At 37.8% G+C, this 17,603-nt stretch overlaps 1 protein-coding gene across 2 annotated transcripts in view; it reads left to right on the top strand.

Moving 5' to 3' along the window:
* Positions 1-17,603, top strand: part of LOC126322829 (serine/threonine-protein kinase Pak) — a 162,971-nt gene that overhangs the window by 71,641 nt on the left and 73,727 nt on the right. For both annotated transcript variants that reach the window (XM_049994587.1, XM_049994588.1), the window contains 2 exons: positions 1,477-1,636; positions 12,597-12,829. In XM_049994587.1, coding sequence (XP_049850544.1) covers positions 1,477-1,636; positions 12,597-12,829 — 393 coding nt within the window. The remainder of the gene's footprint in view (positions 1-1,476; positions 1,637-12,596; positions 12,830-17,603) is intronic.

The following is a 17,603-nucleotide window of genomic DNA, read 5'->3' as shown; positions in this document are numbered from 1 at the left end:
AAATCATAATCTTTACAATAAAATTATGGACGCATTTGCTCATTTATACATGAAAATGGTACAGTAAACTTCAACCTCTAAGAATTACTGGAAAATCATGACTGTAAGCCAGCTAAATTTTGTACCCACATATTTTTAATTTTAAAGAAGTTGGCAGTTAAATGTAAAGGTAAAGATAAGTTCCATTGAGTCTGTTTAGAATTTAGTGCTTTCATTGTCTATCATTGTATATGTTGAAGCACAGCATCCTAATTAGTGCATCAGTTGTGATACAATGTTGTTAACTTGAAAATATTTTTAACTGACTTCATTCTTCCACATGCATAGATATCAGTTGTTTTGAACTAATAGAGGAGTTACATCATTAAGATGTTTTAGTCTTAATGATAAATCTGCACCATGACATGAACAGTAACAGTTAATAAAAACACTATTCTAAACAATCAGTAACATGTTATTTAACATTACATTTACCTTCCATTGACTCAGTTTTTGAGCCACTATGGCTGCATTAAAATTTTTAACCAGTTTCTTAAATTAGTGCCCAGAACTACTGAAAATAATCTCTGTATATTGTGATATGTATATCACATTTTTGACATGGTTCTCGTGTTAAGTGTGAACCATGGATTGGTTTGGAAGTTCTTGTTAGTCTACCTGTACCACTTTAATCCTGCCTTTTAGTAAAATTTGTGCCCTCATGTTCTGGTGTCTGATAATGCTAGATGAAATACTTAAAAAGCTCTTCAGATACCTGTTTGGTCTTACGCTGTTTGTAATTAGCAGGAAACGGTAATTTGTAATGTGTTTGGTACATTGTATTCTGGTTTTGATAATGAGGCACAGATCGTTTTCATTCTTTGTCTAAGAGTAAAATAAAACTGTAACAATAACTAGTTACAAACTTTGTTGGGAAGATTTGAATTAATTTGGTGCAGTTCCACAACGGCACATAGCATTTGCAACTATCCTAAAATATCAGGTAAAGTTAGTGGAGTATGTTTTTGGACTGAGTAAATTAGTGGTATTGGAAAATATTATTTGGGTAATAATGTAATTATGTACATCATTTTTGGTAAGTGTCAGGTAATGTGAGTGAAACATTTGATAATTGTCACTGCACTGTTTCAAACAACTAGGTCATCTGAACTCTGTGCTGTATTAGTAAATAAATGATATTTGGTATTGACAAAATTTTCAGTGTATAGGCTTCAGAAACACTTGTCACTATTTGTTGCATTCCATTTAGATATTTTGGATAAGTTGTGATATTCCAGATCTTAGTGGCATTTTTCAGAATGTTTTTGGAGTCACAAAGTGAAACTGTATTTGTCTATGTAATTACTCCTTTTTTGCAGAGGGGTATTGTGTAGTTTCAGTTTATCAGCTTGACATTTTTTATCAGAATTAGTTAACTTGTTTTGTCTGCTTAATGAATTATATTCTCTGTTAATTTGCATTTTAAAATCTTAACAGGGTATGCCAGAAGCATGGGCAAGGTTACTGATGAGTTCAAACATCAGCAAACAGGAGCAGAAGAGCAACCCACAAGCTGTGTTAGATGTTCTCAACTGGTTTGATAACTCAAGCAAAGAAACCAAGGGTTCAAAGTACATGACAACAACTAAAATGGTTGGTGAGTACCATGTAAAAGTGATGACTGTGTCATTTTGTTTGAGTATCTGAATAAGTAGGCTTACTATTGCGATCACTGGTGGAGAAGATTGGATTTCCAAACTCAAGCTATTCATAACTAGTTGTTACCAACACAGTAAAAATAAGTTATTGTCTTATAACTATCAGTTATAGCTGTCAGTCACACAAAAAGGATTACAAGTTTCAAACTTTTGAAGCTAATCTGTCATCAGGAAATTATGAAAGTGGAGGATGAAAAAAACTCATTAACTGTGAAACATACGACACCAAGGCACTCCAAACATTAGATGAAACACTACACAAAACACAGTATAAATAAGAGGGAAAGGCATAGACTGGTGAGCAGAAAATGAGAATTAAAATATATCATAGTTAATAAAATTAAATGAATTGGCTAGTCTGAAAGGTAACACAGCTGTGGAAAGTGGAAAATGTTGGTAGTCCCAAGGTGGCTGAGGGGATAAAGTGACCAACATTGCTCACTATTCAAATTGCTGACTATTTTTGGCCATAAAGTACTACCAATATGTAAGCTTGTGTGTGTTCATTGATCATTTAGAGAGCTAGATGGTGGTCATCTTAATGCCCTCCTCCAGCTTCAGAAGTTTCCCATGAGTTTTGTTACTTATTTCTTCTGTTGTATTTTCTTCTTTCTTTTTTGTATAATGTCTCATATGTTTTTGTTTCTCCCTTATGTATCTTATTATTTTTGGCATTCTGCACCTCTTTCAGTAAAAACTGAACTAGGGATGGCAGTTATCACAGAAACAACCAGTTTTCAGGTATATCAGTTTTTTTCAATGCCAATTTAATCAGACTAATAAAGTCACTCAAAATAACAAATTTCTGAAATAACTGATTTTTTGATTTTATTGATTCCTAGTTCTCCTGTAATAAATGTAGAAATTGAAGAAAGATTGAACATTCTGACTTTGTTTCAAGGTACAGAATAAAAGTATTAAATTAAATATGCAAATAAAAGAAAAGTTGATCTGTCCACATTCACTGCTTTCTTTGAAAAGTGGTAAATGGTTTAATACTACAAAAGATCACCACTATTCTTCCATTGACTCTAATTTTTTGAACCTCTGCTTAAAAATCATGTAATGGAGGATCATACCACTATTTGGACGTTTCGAACAGTTAATGCAAAATGGTGAAAACTGAGGTTAAAAAAGCTGGTTTGTCATGTTCAGTCATCCATTTCTGAGGGCTACAAGCATATAAAGACATATTATGTAGACACAGACAGCATGTCAGCTATTTTCTAGTTTTATTGTATATTATGAGTGAATTGTTGTCAAGTTTTAAGTTAATTGATTTCCTTCATCTGCAATTATTTAGTGGAAAGGGCAGACAAATCTTTATTCTATTAAAACTAATTAAGCATTGTACTTCATTGCTACATCACTTTGTAAAAATATTCCCAGTTAGGGTTGGTGCCATTCTGCAATACAACTGAAGACTGGCAATGACAGTGAGAGACTACCATATACAGTGGTTGGGGACACATCTTGCACATTGCTTTTACACGCATACAGTAAGCCACAACACAAGACAGGAGAGACAACATTGTTTCAGCAATGATGAACCAGTTCTTATGCCACATTTAGTTGCTCATTTAAATCGGCATTGCTATTAAAATGCTGCTGTTCACTTGTCCCATTTTCTATGATAAAACAATATTTCAAGCAAGTGCAAATGTTAACAAATAAAAATCACGTCGTTTTTTTTGTTTTTTTTTTTAAAGAATGAAAAATTTTAGGACTGCTGCCATGACCAATTGATATTTCAGTTTTTTAATTATTTATTAGTAAAAAATTATAAAAAAACACCTTTTACACCCAAAACCAAATAAATACTGGAAAATACCGGCATCGGTTTTAACCTGTTTTTCCCATCCCTAAACTGGACCCCTATAGGATCACTTCATTCCCTGCCTGCCTGCCTGCCTGTCTGTCTGTCTTTTTCTCAGGAGCTGGTGGACATATTATGTTGAAATTTATGCCACGTACTACGGTCTAAGGTGCCTTGGCGATGTAAAAAGTTAGAACTTCTAAGTTAGTGCAGTGAAAAGATATGGCCATTTGTGTAACATATTTTTATATTAGCAAACTCAATCATAAAAATCTATAGGTTACTTGCCAGTGACCTAGAATCATGAAATTTTGGCAAACAATACTTTGACAGTAAAAGTAAAAAAAAAAAACTCTGGAAATTGTTAATTTGTAATTGTCTAAAAAGAAAAAAAAGTCATCTGCTATCTGTCCGTCTGTCCACTTTTTAAGGCCATTTTTTCTCAAGCAGGTGTAGACATACCAAGCTGAAATTTGTGTTGCGTACTAAGGGCCACGGACCCTTCGCGGTGTAAAATATTTAAGTTTCTATGTCACTGCAATCGAAAGATGTGGCCATGTACGTCAAATTTTGATACCTTGTCAGTAGTGATATCAATAACAGGCAAAAATGGGTGAAATTACTGATTCCTAGTATGGGTGAACAATCCATATACATAATTCAGTTTGTACAGAACATACGGTGCACGAGTTCTACTGGCACTTAACCAGATTTGTTCAACCAGATTTTTCCCCTTATTATTACTCTCCTTATTTTTATTTCCTTAGCAACATTTTATCTTTTCTACTTGCTGGTTTTGATTTTCATCAGTATCATCTTTGACATTGCTCTATCTAGTATCGACTATCTTTCCCATTTTTCACAACCTCATTAGACATTGTGTCTTTAAGAGTCATTAATTTATCAAGATTCTGGATTTCAAGTGTTGAGTATGTTTGCTTGATTTTCTTGTGTACTTGTTAGGTAGATCTTTCTCAACTTCTGATTCTTAGCAACTTTTCCCATTGTCTTACTTTCTGCAGTTCTCTCTACTACTCTCTCTTTTTTATTTAAATGGATTAATTTCAGGAGTCAGAATACATACTTTGGGTTGAAATTTACTGTATTTGCACATTTTTATCAGTAAGTAGAAATTTCTTACCATTATATATTTTTGAATCTTTATAATTTTCTGTTAGTTGCGTATTATTTGTGCATTGAGTAAATTAGTATCGATTGATATTTGATATGCCATTATTCCTCCTACAGGTGAAAAGAGGGAAACACGGTTTTCTAAACTCCATCCAAGCGGTTTATGGGTAATTTTACATTTAAAACACTGTCCTTATTCTGTAATCACTATTGTTTTTACTGTATTATTTCACCTTCAATAACTTTACATATCTAGATCAGAAGTTGAAATAGCAGCAAGGTGGGCTATAACTTGTGGATGTCTTAAGGGAATCCATATTGACCTTTTGGGCTGTAGTGTGGTCTGGGGAGTGGAAAAGTGTTTTTCTCCAACAACACAGTTCTTCACATATTGAATTCAGTGTGTACCACCCTGAATGTATTTGCATCTTCTTTCATATGGGTAGCTTCAATGTCTTCATGACTTCAGCTGTGAATATTCAGATATATTGTGTGTTGTTATAATCCACAGAGGATTATGAGGTATGATAAAAAATTAATTGGAATCTCTTAATTTCACAAGCTTTATACATCCGATTTTCAAATTTATTCATTTTTTTTATCTTGTTGGTACACATGTTCCTGGTGTATGTTTGCATTTCCAGCAGTTTTGAATATTTTGTTTATTGTTGACAGTTGAAAAGGTTATATACATTTTCCAGCTTGGTGAATTTTTACTTCCGGAAAAGATGGAACAAATAAGTTACATTAAATTTTGTTGAAAAATGGAATAAAGTGTAGCACTCCTCCAAACTGTTGACTATGTCTTTTGGTGAGTCTATTGTAAGTAAGACAAGAGTTTATGAGTGGTATGAATGTTTCAATGAGGATCGAGAAGACATTGAAGACAACAAAACACTGAATCACCATCAGAGAGGTTGCAGGTAGTGTTGGCGTATCCTTTGGCTCATGCCAAGCAAATTTTTTTGGATGTTTTGGAAATGAAATGCGTAACAGCAAAGTTTGGTCTGAAATTGATGAAGTTCAACCAAAAACAACATTGCAAAGACATCATTCAGAAGTTGTTGAATGAAGTCAGCAATGAAACTTCTAAAGGAAGTATAACAGGTGACAAACATGGGCATATGGGTATGATGTCAAAGTCAAGGCCCAATCACCCACTGGAAACTGCCTGAAGAGCAAAGACTGAAAAAAATTTGACAAGTTTGCTTACGTTTCCTTCGATTACAGGGGGATAGTGCATAATGAGTTCATACCATTTGGTCATATGGTCAATAAGGAATACTACCTGGAAGTTGTGCACTGTTCGTGTGAAGCAATCCAAAGAAAAGGACTAGAATTGTGGCAGAACCACTTGTGGAAATTGCATCACAATAATTCTCCCATTCACACCTCTGCTTGTTCAGTGAATTTTTGGCAAAAAACAAAACTTTTGTGTTGCCTTAGCTACCGTATTTCCCAGATGTGGCCCCCTGTGCTGTCTTTTTATTCCCGAAACCAAAGAGAACCATGAAAGGATGTTGTTTGGCCACCATTGTTGAGATATCAACAGAATTGCTGAAGGAGCCAAACACCATAATGAAAAGTGAGTTCCAGAAGTGCTTCAAAGATAAAAGAAAGTGCTGGCACAAGTGTATTATATCTGATACAGATTACTTTGAAAGCCAACAGCCTTGTTGCTGTGGGGCAACACGGGTTCCCATCAGATCACCAAAGTTAAACATTGTCGGGCTGAGTGCTGTTGGCAAGAGGGGTGCACTCAGCCCTTGTGAGGAGAACTGAAGAGCTACTTGATTGAGTAGTAGTGACTCTGCTCTTGTAAACTGACATACGTCTGCGATAGTGATGTGCTGACCACATGCCCCTCAATATCAGCATCCAGTGACACCTGTGGCTCAGGATGACACGGCGGCTGTTAAGTACCATAGGGCCTTCATGGCGTGTCTGGGCAGTGTAGTTTAGTTAAGTTTTAGGGATTACTTTGAAAGTGACAAAGTTCATGACCAATAAATAAAGTTTCCTGTTTCTTTATGATCACACCTCATACATCAACATTGTTTACTCATATCAGTCTGTGTTTTATCGGTTTCTGTAATTCATTAACACATTCACATTGCAATATCATCTTCTAAGGAGTGTTTCTGTCTGCTTGAATGTTTTGAACAGTTATTCAGAAGTCAATATTGCTATCTGTTACATGCTATGCAGGATTTAATTATGATTATAATGTCTGTGAAACTGTAACATTAATGTCTTTCCACTTGTAATTCTTCATGCTGTCCTGGCAAGGTTATTCACATCTTTCCTGCATGATATTTCCACTCTGTGGCTTGCAGTCTTCTTCAGGTGCTGTCTGATACTGATTCCAGTGTGGAACGAGTCTGGTATTTATGCCTGTGTTGTAGTAGGTGCTCCCTCTGCACTCCGAACTGCATCAGCTGCTCTGTCTGTGGAACGTGCCAACCAATAGCAGCGACTGTAGCATTTCCTTCTAGATGCGGCTGTTCCGCACAGTCTGTGAATACTTTGTGGCTATTATCTATTGTCAACCTTGCTGTATTAAGTTCTGAATGATGTTCAAACTGTGCTAGACTTTTTATCTTCAGATTGTGATAATCAAAGTCCTCCTGTGATCTAGACATTCTGTTACCATGGTATACCATCTCAGGTGTTCCATCTGAAGTCTTTGCCTGGCACTAGCGACTGCAGTGTTGTTTTCAGGCCGATGGTGTTAAAATTGCCGCTTGAGGCTCAGGAGAATGTCCTCAGGTATGGTATCTGTTGTCTGAGGTACCATTTCACCTGTGTCCTGTGTTACATGTACTGTTCTGTTATCTCCAACTCCATGTTTATATGTGTGTCCCTTGCGGTCATGATGTTGCCTCTGTTGCATCTTCAGAAGAGCCAGGTTCCAAGCCGAGCTCAGTTGGAAACTGATGTCATGGTTAATAAGATTCTCCGCGACCTTAATGTTAGTAGATTCTTTGATGATGCTGTCCCAGTATCTTAGCGTTTGTGTTAAAATCTTGGCCTCATTAGATTTCGTAGAATGATTGTTTAGAACTCAATACTTAGCAGTTGCTGGATTGGTTGCCTGTCTGTCTGGTGTCCCTTTGGTGCTCTCTGCATCTGATATCAACAGTTGTTGCCATCTGCTTGATGCATACCATACCACATTTACATAGAACATGCTAAACACCCAGTCTCTGTAGACACAGTTCATCCTTCATGCTCTGTAGCAGAGCCTTAACTGTGGTGGGTGTATGGAACATGTTTCTGATGTTATGTTTTAGGAAAATTTTGCTGATTTTGGCAGATATCAGCCCGACATGCGACAAATATGCAACCCTCTGTGTTTCCTCTTGTACTTCTTCAGAAATATCTGGCAGGGAAACAGGGCGCAGTGCATTTTGAACATTTTGAGAAAGAACATATATAATCTGTGTTCTACAAAAATAGATATCCATCTCCATTGCCAAATTATTGGGATCTGACAAGAGTTAGTGCCTGGTGGACCAGAGTTTTGAGTACACCATTTTTCTGTGACAGCTGGTGGCAACTGCTGGCTGGCAGGTACAAATTGGTGTGAGTGGTTTGCTGTACACATTGTGATTGAAGGTACCAACTGCCTTCCTCTTAACTAGCACAACTAGGAAAGGGAGTAGTCAATCCTACTCCAGTTCCATGGTGAATTTAATGTGAAGGTGGCATGAGTTTAGATGGTCGAAGAAAACATCGAGCTTTTCTCTCCCTTGGGGCCATATGACAAAGGTGTCATCCACGTACCAAAAAGTGTTTCAGTTGATCAGGAACTGACGTAGTAAGTGCCTCCTCTTCACATCTTTCAATAAAGAGATTAGCCACCACCGGTGAGAGAGGGCTACCCATTGCCACCCCTTCCATTTGATCATAGAATTGACCCTCATAAAGGAAATACATTTAGGTCAGTATGTGCCTGAATGAGTCCAGGAGAGCACTGTTGAACTTTCCTCAAATCAGCTCAAGTGAATATTTAGTGGTATGGGGGTGAGCAGGGAGGCCACATCGAAACTGACCATAATGTCAGAGTCCATGATCTGTAGCCGCCTGAAGAGTTGTAGGATATCCTCTGAGTTGTGAATGTGATGGGCACACTTCCCCACATATAGTGAGAGCATCATCCCAAGGTGTTGAGCAGTGAGTTAGGTGGCTGCACCATTGTTGCTGACTATTGGATGTAGAGAAACCCCCTTCCTTGTGCAGGCAGGCAGGCAGGCCATAAAGTCTGGGTGATACTGGTGCTTTAGCTCTTGGCTGCTTAATGATCTTTTCTGGAAGGCCAGTTTTCTTTAGAATAGCAGTGGTCTTCCTATCCACACCTTATCTATGGGGTCCCTTTCTACTGGTCTGTATATCGGGTCGCCCTGAAGTTGCCGCACCATACTGTCATAATCTGCCTTCTGTAGGATGAAGGTAGCATTCCCCTTATTGGCGGGTAACACCAGAATGATGTCATCTTCCCGGAGTTGTTTGAGGGCCAACCTCTTGTCACAGGAGGTGTTCGATTGGGGCAGCTTGGTTTTAGTGATCACCCTACGTGTCTCTTGTCAAATTTCTTAAGCCTCACTGGCAGGAAGTTTCAGGACCACCTGCTCCACTGCACTGACAAAGGCCACAACAGGAAGCTTTCTGGGGGTAACTGCAAAGTAAACACCTTTACTCATACCTACTAGGTGGTCTCATCGAGATCTTTCTTGCTCAGTTTGACAACTGTTCAAGTGTCCTTGTTCTGTGCAAGTGTCCTCGTTCTGCTGCATCTTATTGTTAAGATATTCAAAACATGACTAATTGCTGATGTTTTCCTCGTGACCTCTCTAGGAACCAGCAGGTGCTATTAACTCGCTCCCTGTCTTGTCTGGTTAGAGAATTTACCATAAAAAGATGTAGAGACAGCAACACTCTGGGCATCACATCAAGTTGGTGGCGCATGTCATGTACTTTCACCCTGAACAATGCTAATCTCACTTGATGTTTAATTCTGTTGGCCACACTGGAATTGCCATGATTGTTTAATTCTAGCAAACACGAGAACCACGTTCTCTTTTCGGCATCACAGCAGGAAACAGAAAGTGACTGAGAAGTCTCCCCTATCCTTGTCGAAGTGTATCCAACTTTCTGATATTCATATACATTTCCTCCCCATAGAGTCTTCTAATGTAATTCTTCATGCTTTCCCGGCAAGGCATTGTCGTGTTGAATAATTGGAATGCTGCCAGTTATTCGCATCTTTCCTTCATGATATTTCAACTGTGGGACTTGCAGTCTTCTTCAGGTGCTGTCTGATGGTGATTCCAGGGTGAAATGAGTCAGGTAAATATGCGTATGTTGCGCTAGGTGCTACCTCCGTCCGAGCTGCATCAGGCGCTCTGTCTGTGGTGTGCGCCACCCAGTAGCAGTGATTGTAGCATTTTCTTCTAGCCGTGGCTGTTCTGCACACTGCTTGTGTACTTTGTGGTTATTATCCATTGTCAATCTTGCTGTATAAAGTTCTGAATCACATCCAAGCTGTGCTTTAAGTCCTCCTATGATCTAGGACATTCTCTTACCATGTCAGGCATTGTGTCCAAACTCCATGCCTGCCAGGAGAAGCTGCAGTGCTATTTTCAGGCCTGTGGTTTTCAAATTGTCGCTCGAGACCCGGAAGAATGCCCTCAGGAATTGTGTCTGTTGTTTGAGGTACCATTTCACATGTGTCCTTTGTTACATGTACTAATTCCATCTTCATACTTGTGTCCCTTGGGGTCTTGATGTTACCTTCATTGCATCTTCAGAAGATCAAGTGTTGGGTTACAAGCTGAGCTCAGCTGGAAACGGATGTTATGGTTAATAAGATACTCCTCGATATTAATTTCAATAGATTCTTTGATGACGCTGTCCCAGTGTCTTGATGCTTGTGTTAAAATCTTGGTATCATTATACTTTATAGAATGACTGAGTTCAAAATATTACCAAATGATTGATCTTGGTTTTCTTTCATTTCCCAAGTCTGCTGTAATGTCGCATATCACAGCTAGACAGATTAGTGGATCTGATGTTTCACAAGTCTGTCACAGAGCCACAGCCTTGTAGGCTACTGCTGTTAAGCATCCTTGATCTTTCATGACAATTTCCTTACTCTCATTAATCAGTGTTCTGTTGTTCAGTTATTTGATTGTTTCAACTATACCTTCCTTATTATTCATGATGTCATATCTTTTGTCTTTCATATTTTTATTTTCTCCTTATTTTGTTTCTTCAGACTGAGAAAAGTCTTTTTTTAATATTCTGTTGTGTTTAGTATGACAACTGATTTATCTGTACCTGCTTTTTATGTTTCAGAGTAACATACCGGATATGAGACTCGTTTCATCTCTTTCTCTATATATGTATTTGACTTGAGATATCGTGTGCAGGAGGATATTAAGGGACACTTTTTTTCATTCTCAGTACCATGATATATGCTTCATAATCATGTTTATCTCTCTTGGTGGGAAACAGAAACAATTTTGAAACACGGGATGGAACATATGAGAGCAAGTCACACACCCATGCCCACGCGCGCGCTACACACACACACACACACACACACACACACACACACACACACACACACACACACTAAATGTTGACTGCTTTGTCATGTAAAACAGTGTTGCAGGAAGTGGATTGCTCGTAGTTTCGGGAGAGGGGTGAATGTCAAATATGAGCATATGTGTGGGATGAAAATTGTAAATCTTCCCTTTCCTCACTATGTTCTGTAGAAGAAGTCTTTTATCTCATCTGTTCAAGAACCAGTATCAGCATTCTTGTTTTCTGTTGGGATTTAGTTCTAGTAATAAAGGAATCTCATCTGCATTAAGTATTATCAGTTTATATCTTATTTGATAGTTATATATAAAAAACAAAGATGCTATGACTTACCAAACGAGAAAGTGGTGGTAGATAGACACAATAAAAAACACACACACACACAAATTTCAAGCTTTCGCAACCCAAGGTTGCTTCATCAGGAAAGAGGGAAGGAGAGAGAAAGATGAAAGGATGTGGGTTTTAAGGGAGAGGTAAGGAGATTGGAATGAGTCCTTACCCTCTCCCTTCAAATCCACATCCTTTCGTCCTTCCCTCTTTCGCTGAAGCAACCCTGGGTTGCGAAAGCTTGAAGAGTGTGTGTGTGTGTGTGTGTGTGTGTGTGTGTGTGTGTGTGTGTGTGTGTGTGTGTGAGAGAGAGAGAGAGAGAGAGAGAGAGAGAGAGAGAGAGAGAGAGAGAGAGAGCGTGTGTGTGTGTTTGTTTTTTTTTGTTTTGTTTTTGTTTTGTTTTTGTTTTGTGTTTTTAAATTGTGTCCATCTACCAGTGCTTTCTTGTTTGGTAAGTCACAGCATCTTTGTTTTTTATATATGATTTTCCCACGTGGAATGTTTCCCTCTATTATATTATTTGATAGATATTAATATTTCTAGCATTTTAGCTGTTGTTGAAAACATAAAAATCACATATAAATGACTGTCTACATGAAAAGTGTGGTTGTCTTCAATTTTGGAGGTAATTGACAATTCTGAGAGCAGGTGAATGTTATTTTCTTGTGGATTTTCATTAATTTAAGAAGCATTAGATCTTTCTAGTTACGCTGTTTGCAATCCTGTACTTTTTAAAGAGGCATTTGAAAATATTCACCATTCATTTTTTCCGTGCTTTGCCTTAATGATTAATGCCATCATTTTTAATTGATGTATTGATGCATCACATCATTTGTGTTATCCTGTTGTTATTTTAAGTCATGCTTCGCTGTATTATAACTGTGCATTGCTTTTTTAAATGTTTTACATAATGTGTAACTTCATTCATATAAAAATGTGACATTTTGTGTAAGGAATAACTGTAAAAAGAACTGCCTCTTTTTGTGTAGTCGAGATAGTGAGAGTGTGACTTTTGACAGCAACAGCTGAATTAGCGCCATCCCCAAGACCCAGTTTGCGGCAAGTGACTACGCAATCTGGGTCAAGTCATAGCCAGCATAGCCTCAGCCAGCCCTCTAGTAGCAGCCCTTCATCAACAACACCAGATACAGAGGGAGGAGGAAATGTCACTTCGGCCCCAACCAGCAGCGAGGTGGATGAAGAACCTCCACCTCCACCTGTTGCTGCTCGACCAGAACGTACAAAATCTATAGTAAGTATGAGACTTGCACATTGAATCTCTGAGTTTGATTGAAAGAATTTGATAAAGAGGTGGTCAGGGGGAGAAGATCTTGGACTAAACTTTTTGTAAATTAGACAGTTACAATTATATGCATCAACACATGGTGATAAAACAGATATCTGTCTGTATCAAATGTTGCTTCATCTAGTACTAGTGAAGAATGATTTCGAAGATGTGGCCCACCCTTCCCAGTATTCTCTTTGCATTGTTTTTGAACAATTGCTTTTACATAATGGTCATTCTTGTCCCTGCGGCATAGTGACTAGTCTAATGTTTGGGATGAGTGGTTATCTACATGGTGGCACACGAAATGTGTTACCATTTTGTTTTTTAATATAAACTTTGCCAATACAATCTGAAAGGAACATATACTACAATGAATAGCCGTCCATGGAGATTTGTTCTAACTCGGCACATGCTCAGTGTATCCACCATTTCGTTTCCTAACTTCTTCAAATGAACGCTGAAGTTAGTGATTACCCTACGTCACATGTCTTCCGTAATTTCACTGCAAGCTTGAAGAATAAGTCTTCCGAGCTCCATTAAATCATGTGGCCGTTTCGGGAAAATTTTTTCCTTTAGGTACCCCCAAAGAAAAAAGTCACGTGGATTGAGATCTGGACTATTGGAGGGCTAATTTTGTCCATCACTGAAGAGACCTGGAAACCTGAGAGAAATGATCCGCATGTCAAAATTCTTGTGTAAAATTTCCAACACAGTGTTTGCAGTATGTGGCCTTGCTCCATTTTGCATGAGCCACTGCGTGTTGAAGGGCAAAGCAGTAGCAAGAAGCTGTGGAATGAAGCTATTGTGAAGCATGCACAAATAACGCTCGCTGTTCAGTTTCTTCAAAGAAAAAGGGTCCAATAAGTCCGTGACTGGAAATTGCTGCCCACGCTGTAATCCTCGGAGCTTAATGTTGTCATTCATGAAGCGCTTGTGGTTTTCAGTGGCCCAAAAGCGTCCATTTTGTTTGTTAACCACACCATCTAAATGAAAATGCACCTCGTCTGAAAACCAAACGTTGTTGAGAGTTTTTCCTATCCTCCGCCCACTGAGCAAACAGTTGTCTCTGCTGCTTGTGTTCTTCGTTGAGCTTCTGTGCACAGGTCGTCTTGTATGGATAAATATGGAGCTCACTTTTAAGAATGCGTTGAATGGAGCGTCTGGATATTCCCAGTTGCACTGCTGCCTTTCTACATGATTTCCTGGGACTTCTCTGTACAGCAACTCGTACCGCTTCAATATTCTCCGGCAAACAAACAGGCTTAGGCCGAGGTCGCTTCGCATCAAATACTGTTCCTTTCTGTACAAATTTATCGTACAACCTGTGGATGGTCTTCTTGCAAGGAACCCATCGTGTGTTAAACTGTTGTCAATAATGCCTCTGAGTCACAACAAGGCTTTTCATTTAATGAAAAAGTAACACAATTGCCGATCGTTACTGTGTCGCCAGTCTTGCATTGTCAGCCATTGCTGCTTACTAGTCTCCTAGTGGCAGTATTGTGAATTACACATCATTTCGTATCTTGTTTGTTTTTCTAAGCTCTGCTGGTACTGCTGTAGAGATCCCAGCAGGATATCTAATCTACGTCGTAAATTGTGAAAGAAACAATTAATTGGTAACACATTTTGTGTGCCACCCTGTAGATGTAAGTTTTTTTGGTTTGCATAAACCATTTGATGTGAACGCCATGATGGTTTTCTAACAAAGCATCAAATGAAGTGTTAAAATGATTGGAAACATTATACTTCTCCTCTGGAGCAGTAATATGGAAATATGTCTATCTTGCTAAGCTATGTATCCTCCTCCACACACCCTTATGTGGCTTACAAAATGCAGATGTAGATGTAGACTAAAGTGTGAGAATTTCTGCCTTCTATTGCCTTAATAGTTGCTGTAAACCTAATGTGACCTAATGAAAGCATCAGCTACTCCTCCAGAGTTCAGAAACTGAACTTCAAGCAGACACTCTTGACATCACACCTTTTTTATAAGTCATATTTTAACTTTTACCTTCAATTGACTGAAATCTCTGTTGTAGGTTTCTCTAGGCAGTGAAGGGATCGGGATGATCTTGATGTGTGATTAAACCTTATGTGATTAAATCTTATGTCAGGTTCAATAGATCTGTTTGATGTAACAATAGATTTTATTTCTCACTCCTTATTTTTACTCCCAAGACAATAATTCAAAGATGTCTGCCTCATTGTGAACAGTGGCTTGCAGTGGAGGTTTGATACCTTTTGGTTCCTCACTTCAGGCAACTTGAGCTGTCAAGTCATGCCTATTCTTGTAGGAGCTCAAAGGGCAGTAACAAATCCAAATATTACTATGTAAGTATAATATAACATAACTTTTCACATCTAACTGGTGCTGAGACATTTATCCTCATCCTAATCCTGCTTTAAACTTGTATTGAAAAATTAATGGGCAAGTTTGAACACCGACGTTGGATTCTAGTGAGTCCCACGAGTTTAAGTTATTTGTTTATTTATTTGATGTTTTGGTATCTGTATTCTGTGTACTAGAAATTGTCTTATTATTCTGATTTCCTTTCTTTTGTTTTTTATTTTATTGTATTTTATTGTTAACTGCTTCCCCGTGATTTCATTTGTCTTTCAGTTTGTTCGGTCACTGACAATCTTTGCCTCCTCTAGGCTTTGAGTTCTTTTCATTACTCATGACTAGTCAGCTATTCTTGTTGACCCTTTCAATTTTTCAACTCACATGTGTTGCTGGTGAGTTTCATAATAGCTTGCACTCACTTGCTGTACACACTTGTAGCTAGGAAGTTAGAGCCTGAGTGACTTCCCTACCCTATCAGGAAAGGCCCATTTTCTCTTGATGTGTAATTTCATGATCTGAAAAAGAAAAACAACCTATGGTATGGGAAATTATTTTAATTATCATTTTCGTGTAACAATGTATATGATCGTACAAGACTGCATGATTCAGACTGTATACAAAATTTTATTTGTACTCAAGTCTCAGACATAAACAATGTGACATATGTAATTGAATCTCTTTTCTGTTGAACACCTGATTAGTGTTTTAGTAGATAGTAAATGAATATTTTACACTTGTAGAGTAGGAATTTAATAAAAGTGTGAAATTTCACATATCATGCTGCCCAAACTCAAATTATTGTTCAGCGAGTTTGTGAATGCTCTCAAAACAATGAGAGCACCTTTCTATTGTGACTGTAGCTCTCTCTCGTGGCATTTGTGAACCCTGTTCATATGATATTACTTATCCTTGTTGTAAGCGCATTGCGCCACGTAAGTTCGTAAACATTTTTTTTTTTTTAATCGCACTATATTATGCTGTTAGGTTGTGTGCGGTGTTCTCCCTCCCCCCCCCCCCCCCCCCCCCCCCCCCATGTGTTGAAACAAAACATGTTATTTCTTTTGAGACTCATCTGCTCACCAAGATGACTACGAAATGACCACTTATTTCTGTTGTTTTCAAACTGGATAAAAATTGACCAACACTGCCCATTGATCGTTGTATAAGAGTACTGCCAGTGATTAACATTAATACCGTAGTAATGTTTAACAGGTATATCCTCAATGAATGCAATCAATGGTGTAACAAAGTGCCACCTGAAAGTTACCATGAACTACACGATTTCACAAAGCACAGTGCTCTCATTCAGTTTATACAGAGCCATGTGTAAAAATTCTTTCATTTCAAAATCACAAAAAATGTGTCCAAATTGATATGGTGAAAGCAGCTTCTAACTTTAAACAGTTTTTTTCAAGTGATCTTAAGAAGTTACATCAATGTATATATACAAGGTATTAAGATGTTGCACATACAGTAAGATAATATATAAGCAAAAGGAATACACCTCTGGCCAGAAAGTGGTGAACACACAGGTATTGGTGAATCTTTTTATTCTTCTAATTTTTGGAAACGTTGCTACTTTCTTGTCATGATTGCCTTCACCCAATGCCACCCAGACAACAGGTCTGTGCACTCCATGATGATGTCACACACAGATAACAGTTTGTATCAGAACTGTGCTGTGACGCATGTTGCAGCTGCAGTATAAAAACTTACAGGGTTTGAGCTAAAACTGCTTTGGTTTTTCCATGCTTCCTTCTGCTATGTAGCTGTGTAATTAAACTAAGGAAATTTACACCATTACATAAAAAAACTGGTCCATGATTTGTGAGCGTGTTCAGTTGTTTTGTCAGTGTACTGCAAATACACATCAGTGGGTATGAAGACAAACTGTAATTTTAATTTTGTGTTTACTTTTTCACTTCAGGGACTTAACTTTTCTTTCAGTAAAATATCAGTCATATACAACAGTAAACAACAATAACCTTTTGAAATTAAGCAACACAGTTCCTTCAGAATATAAGAATTTATTTTCTGTGTTATTTTAGTAAGTTTTTGTCTCCCCTTAACCTTAAAAATGTGCTGACTGTACACAAAACCCACATCATCCAATGAAATGGGGCTCACAAGAACCTTAAACACACACAAATTTGTGGCTTTCATATCCTTCACTGAATATTCTGTCAGAGGTTGCTACCAATTTAATCATAAACTAAGTATCTCGTAATTTTTCTTCCTGCATTGCGTAGTATGTTAAACAATGACTTCATTAAAACTAATTTCATAGATTATTTAAGTCCAAAATTATATCTGAAATAGCTATATTTGTATAAATGACCAAATGATTCTGTAGATATTTGTATAATTGCAAAATAACCCTGTAGCTCTTTGAAG

Source organism: Schistocerca gregaria, chromosome 2 (genome assembly GCF_023897955.1).
Source record: "Schistocerca gregaria isolate iqSchGreg1 chromosome 2, iqSchGreg1.2, whole genome shotgun sequence".
NCBI lineage: Eukaryota > Metazoa > Arthropoda > Insecta > Orthoptera > Acrididae > Schistocerca > Schistocerca gregaria.
This window is presented reverse-complemented; position numbering and strand designations above follow the sequence as displayed.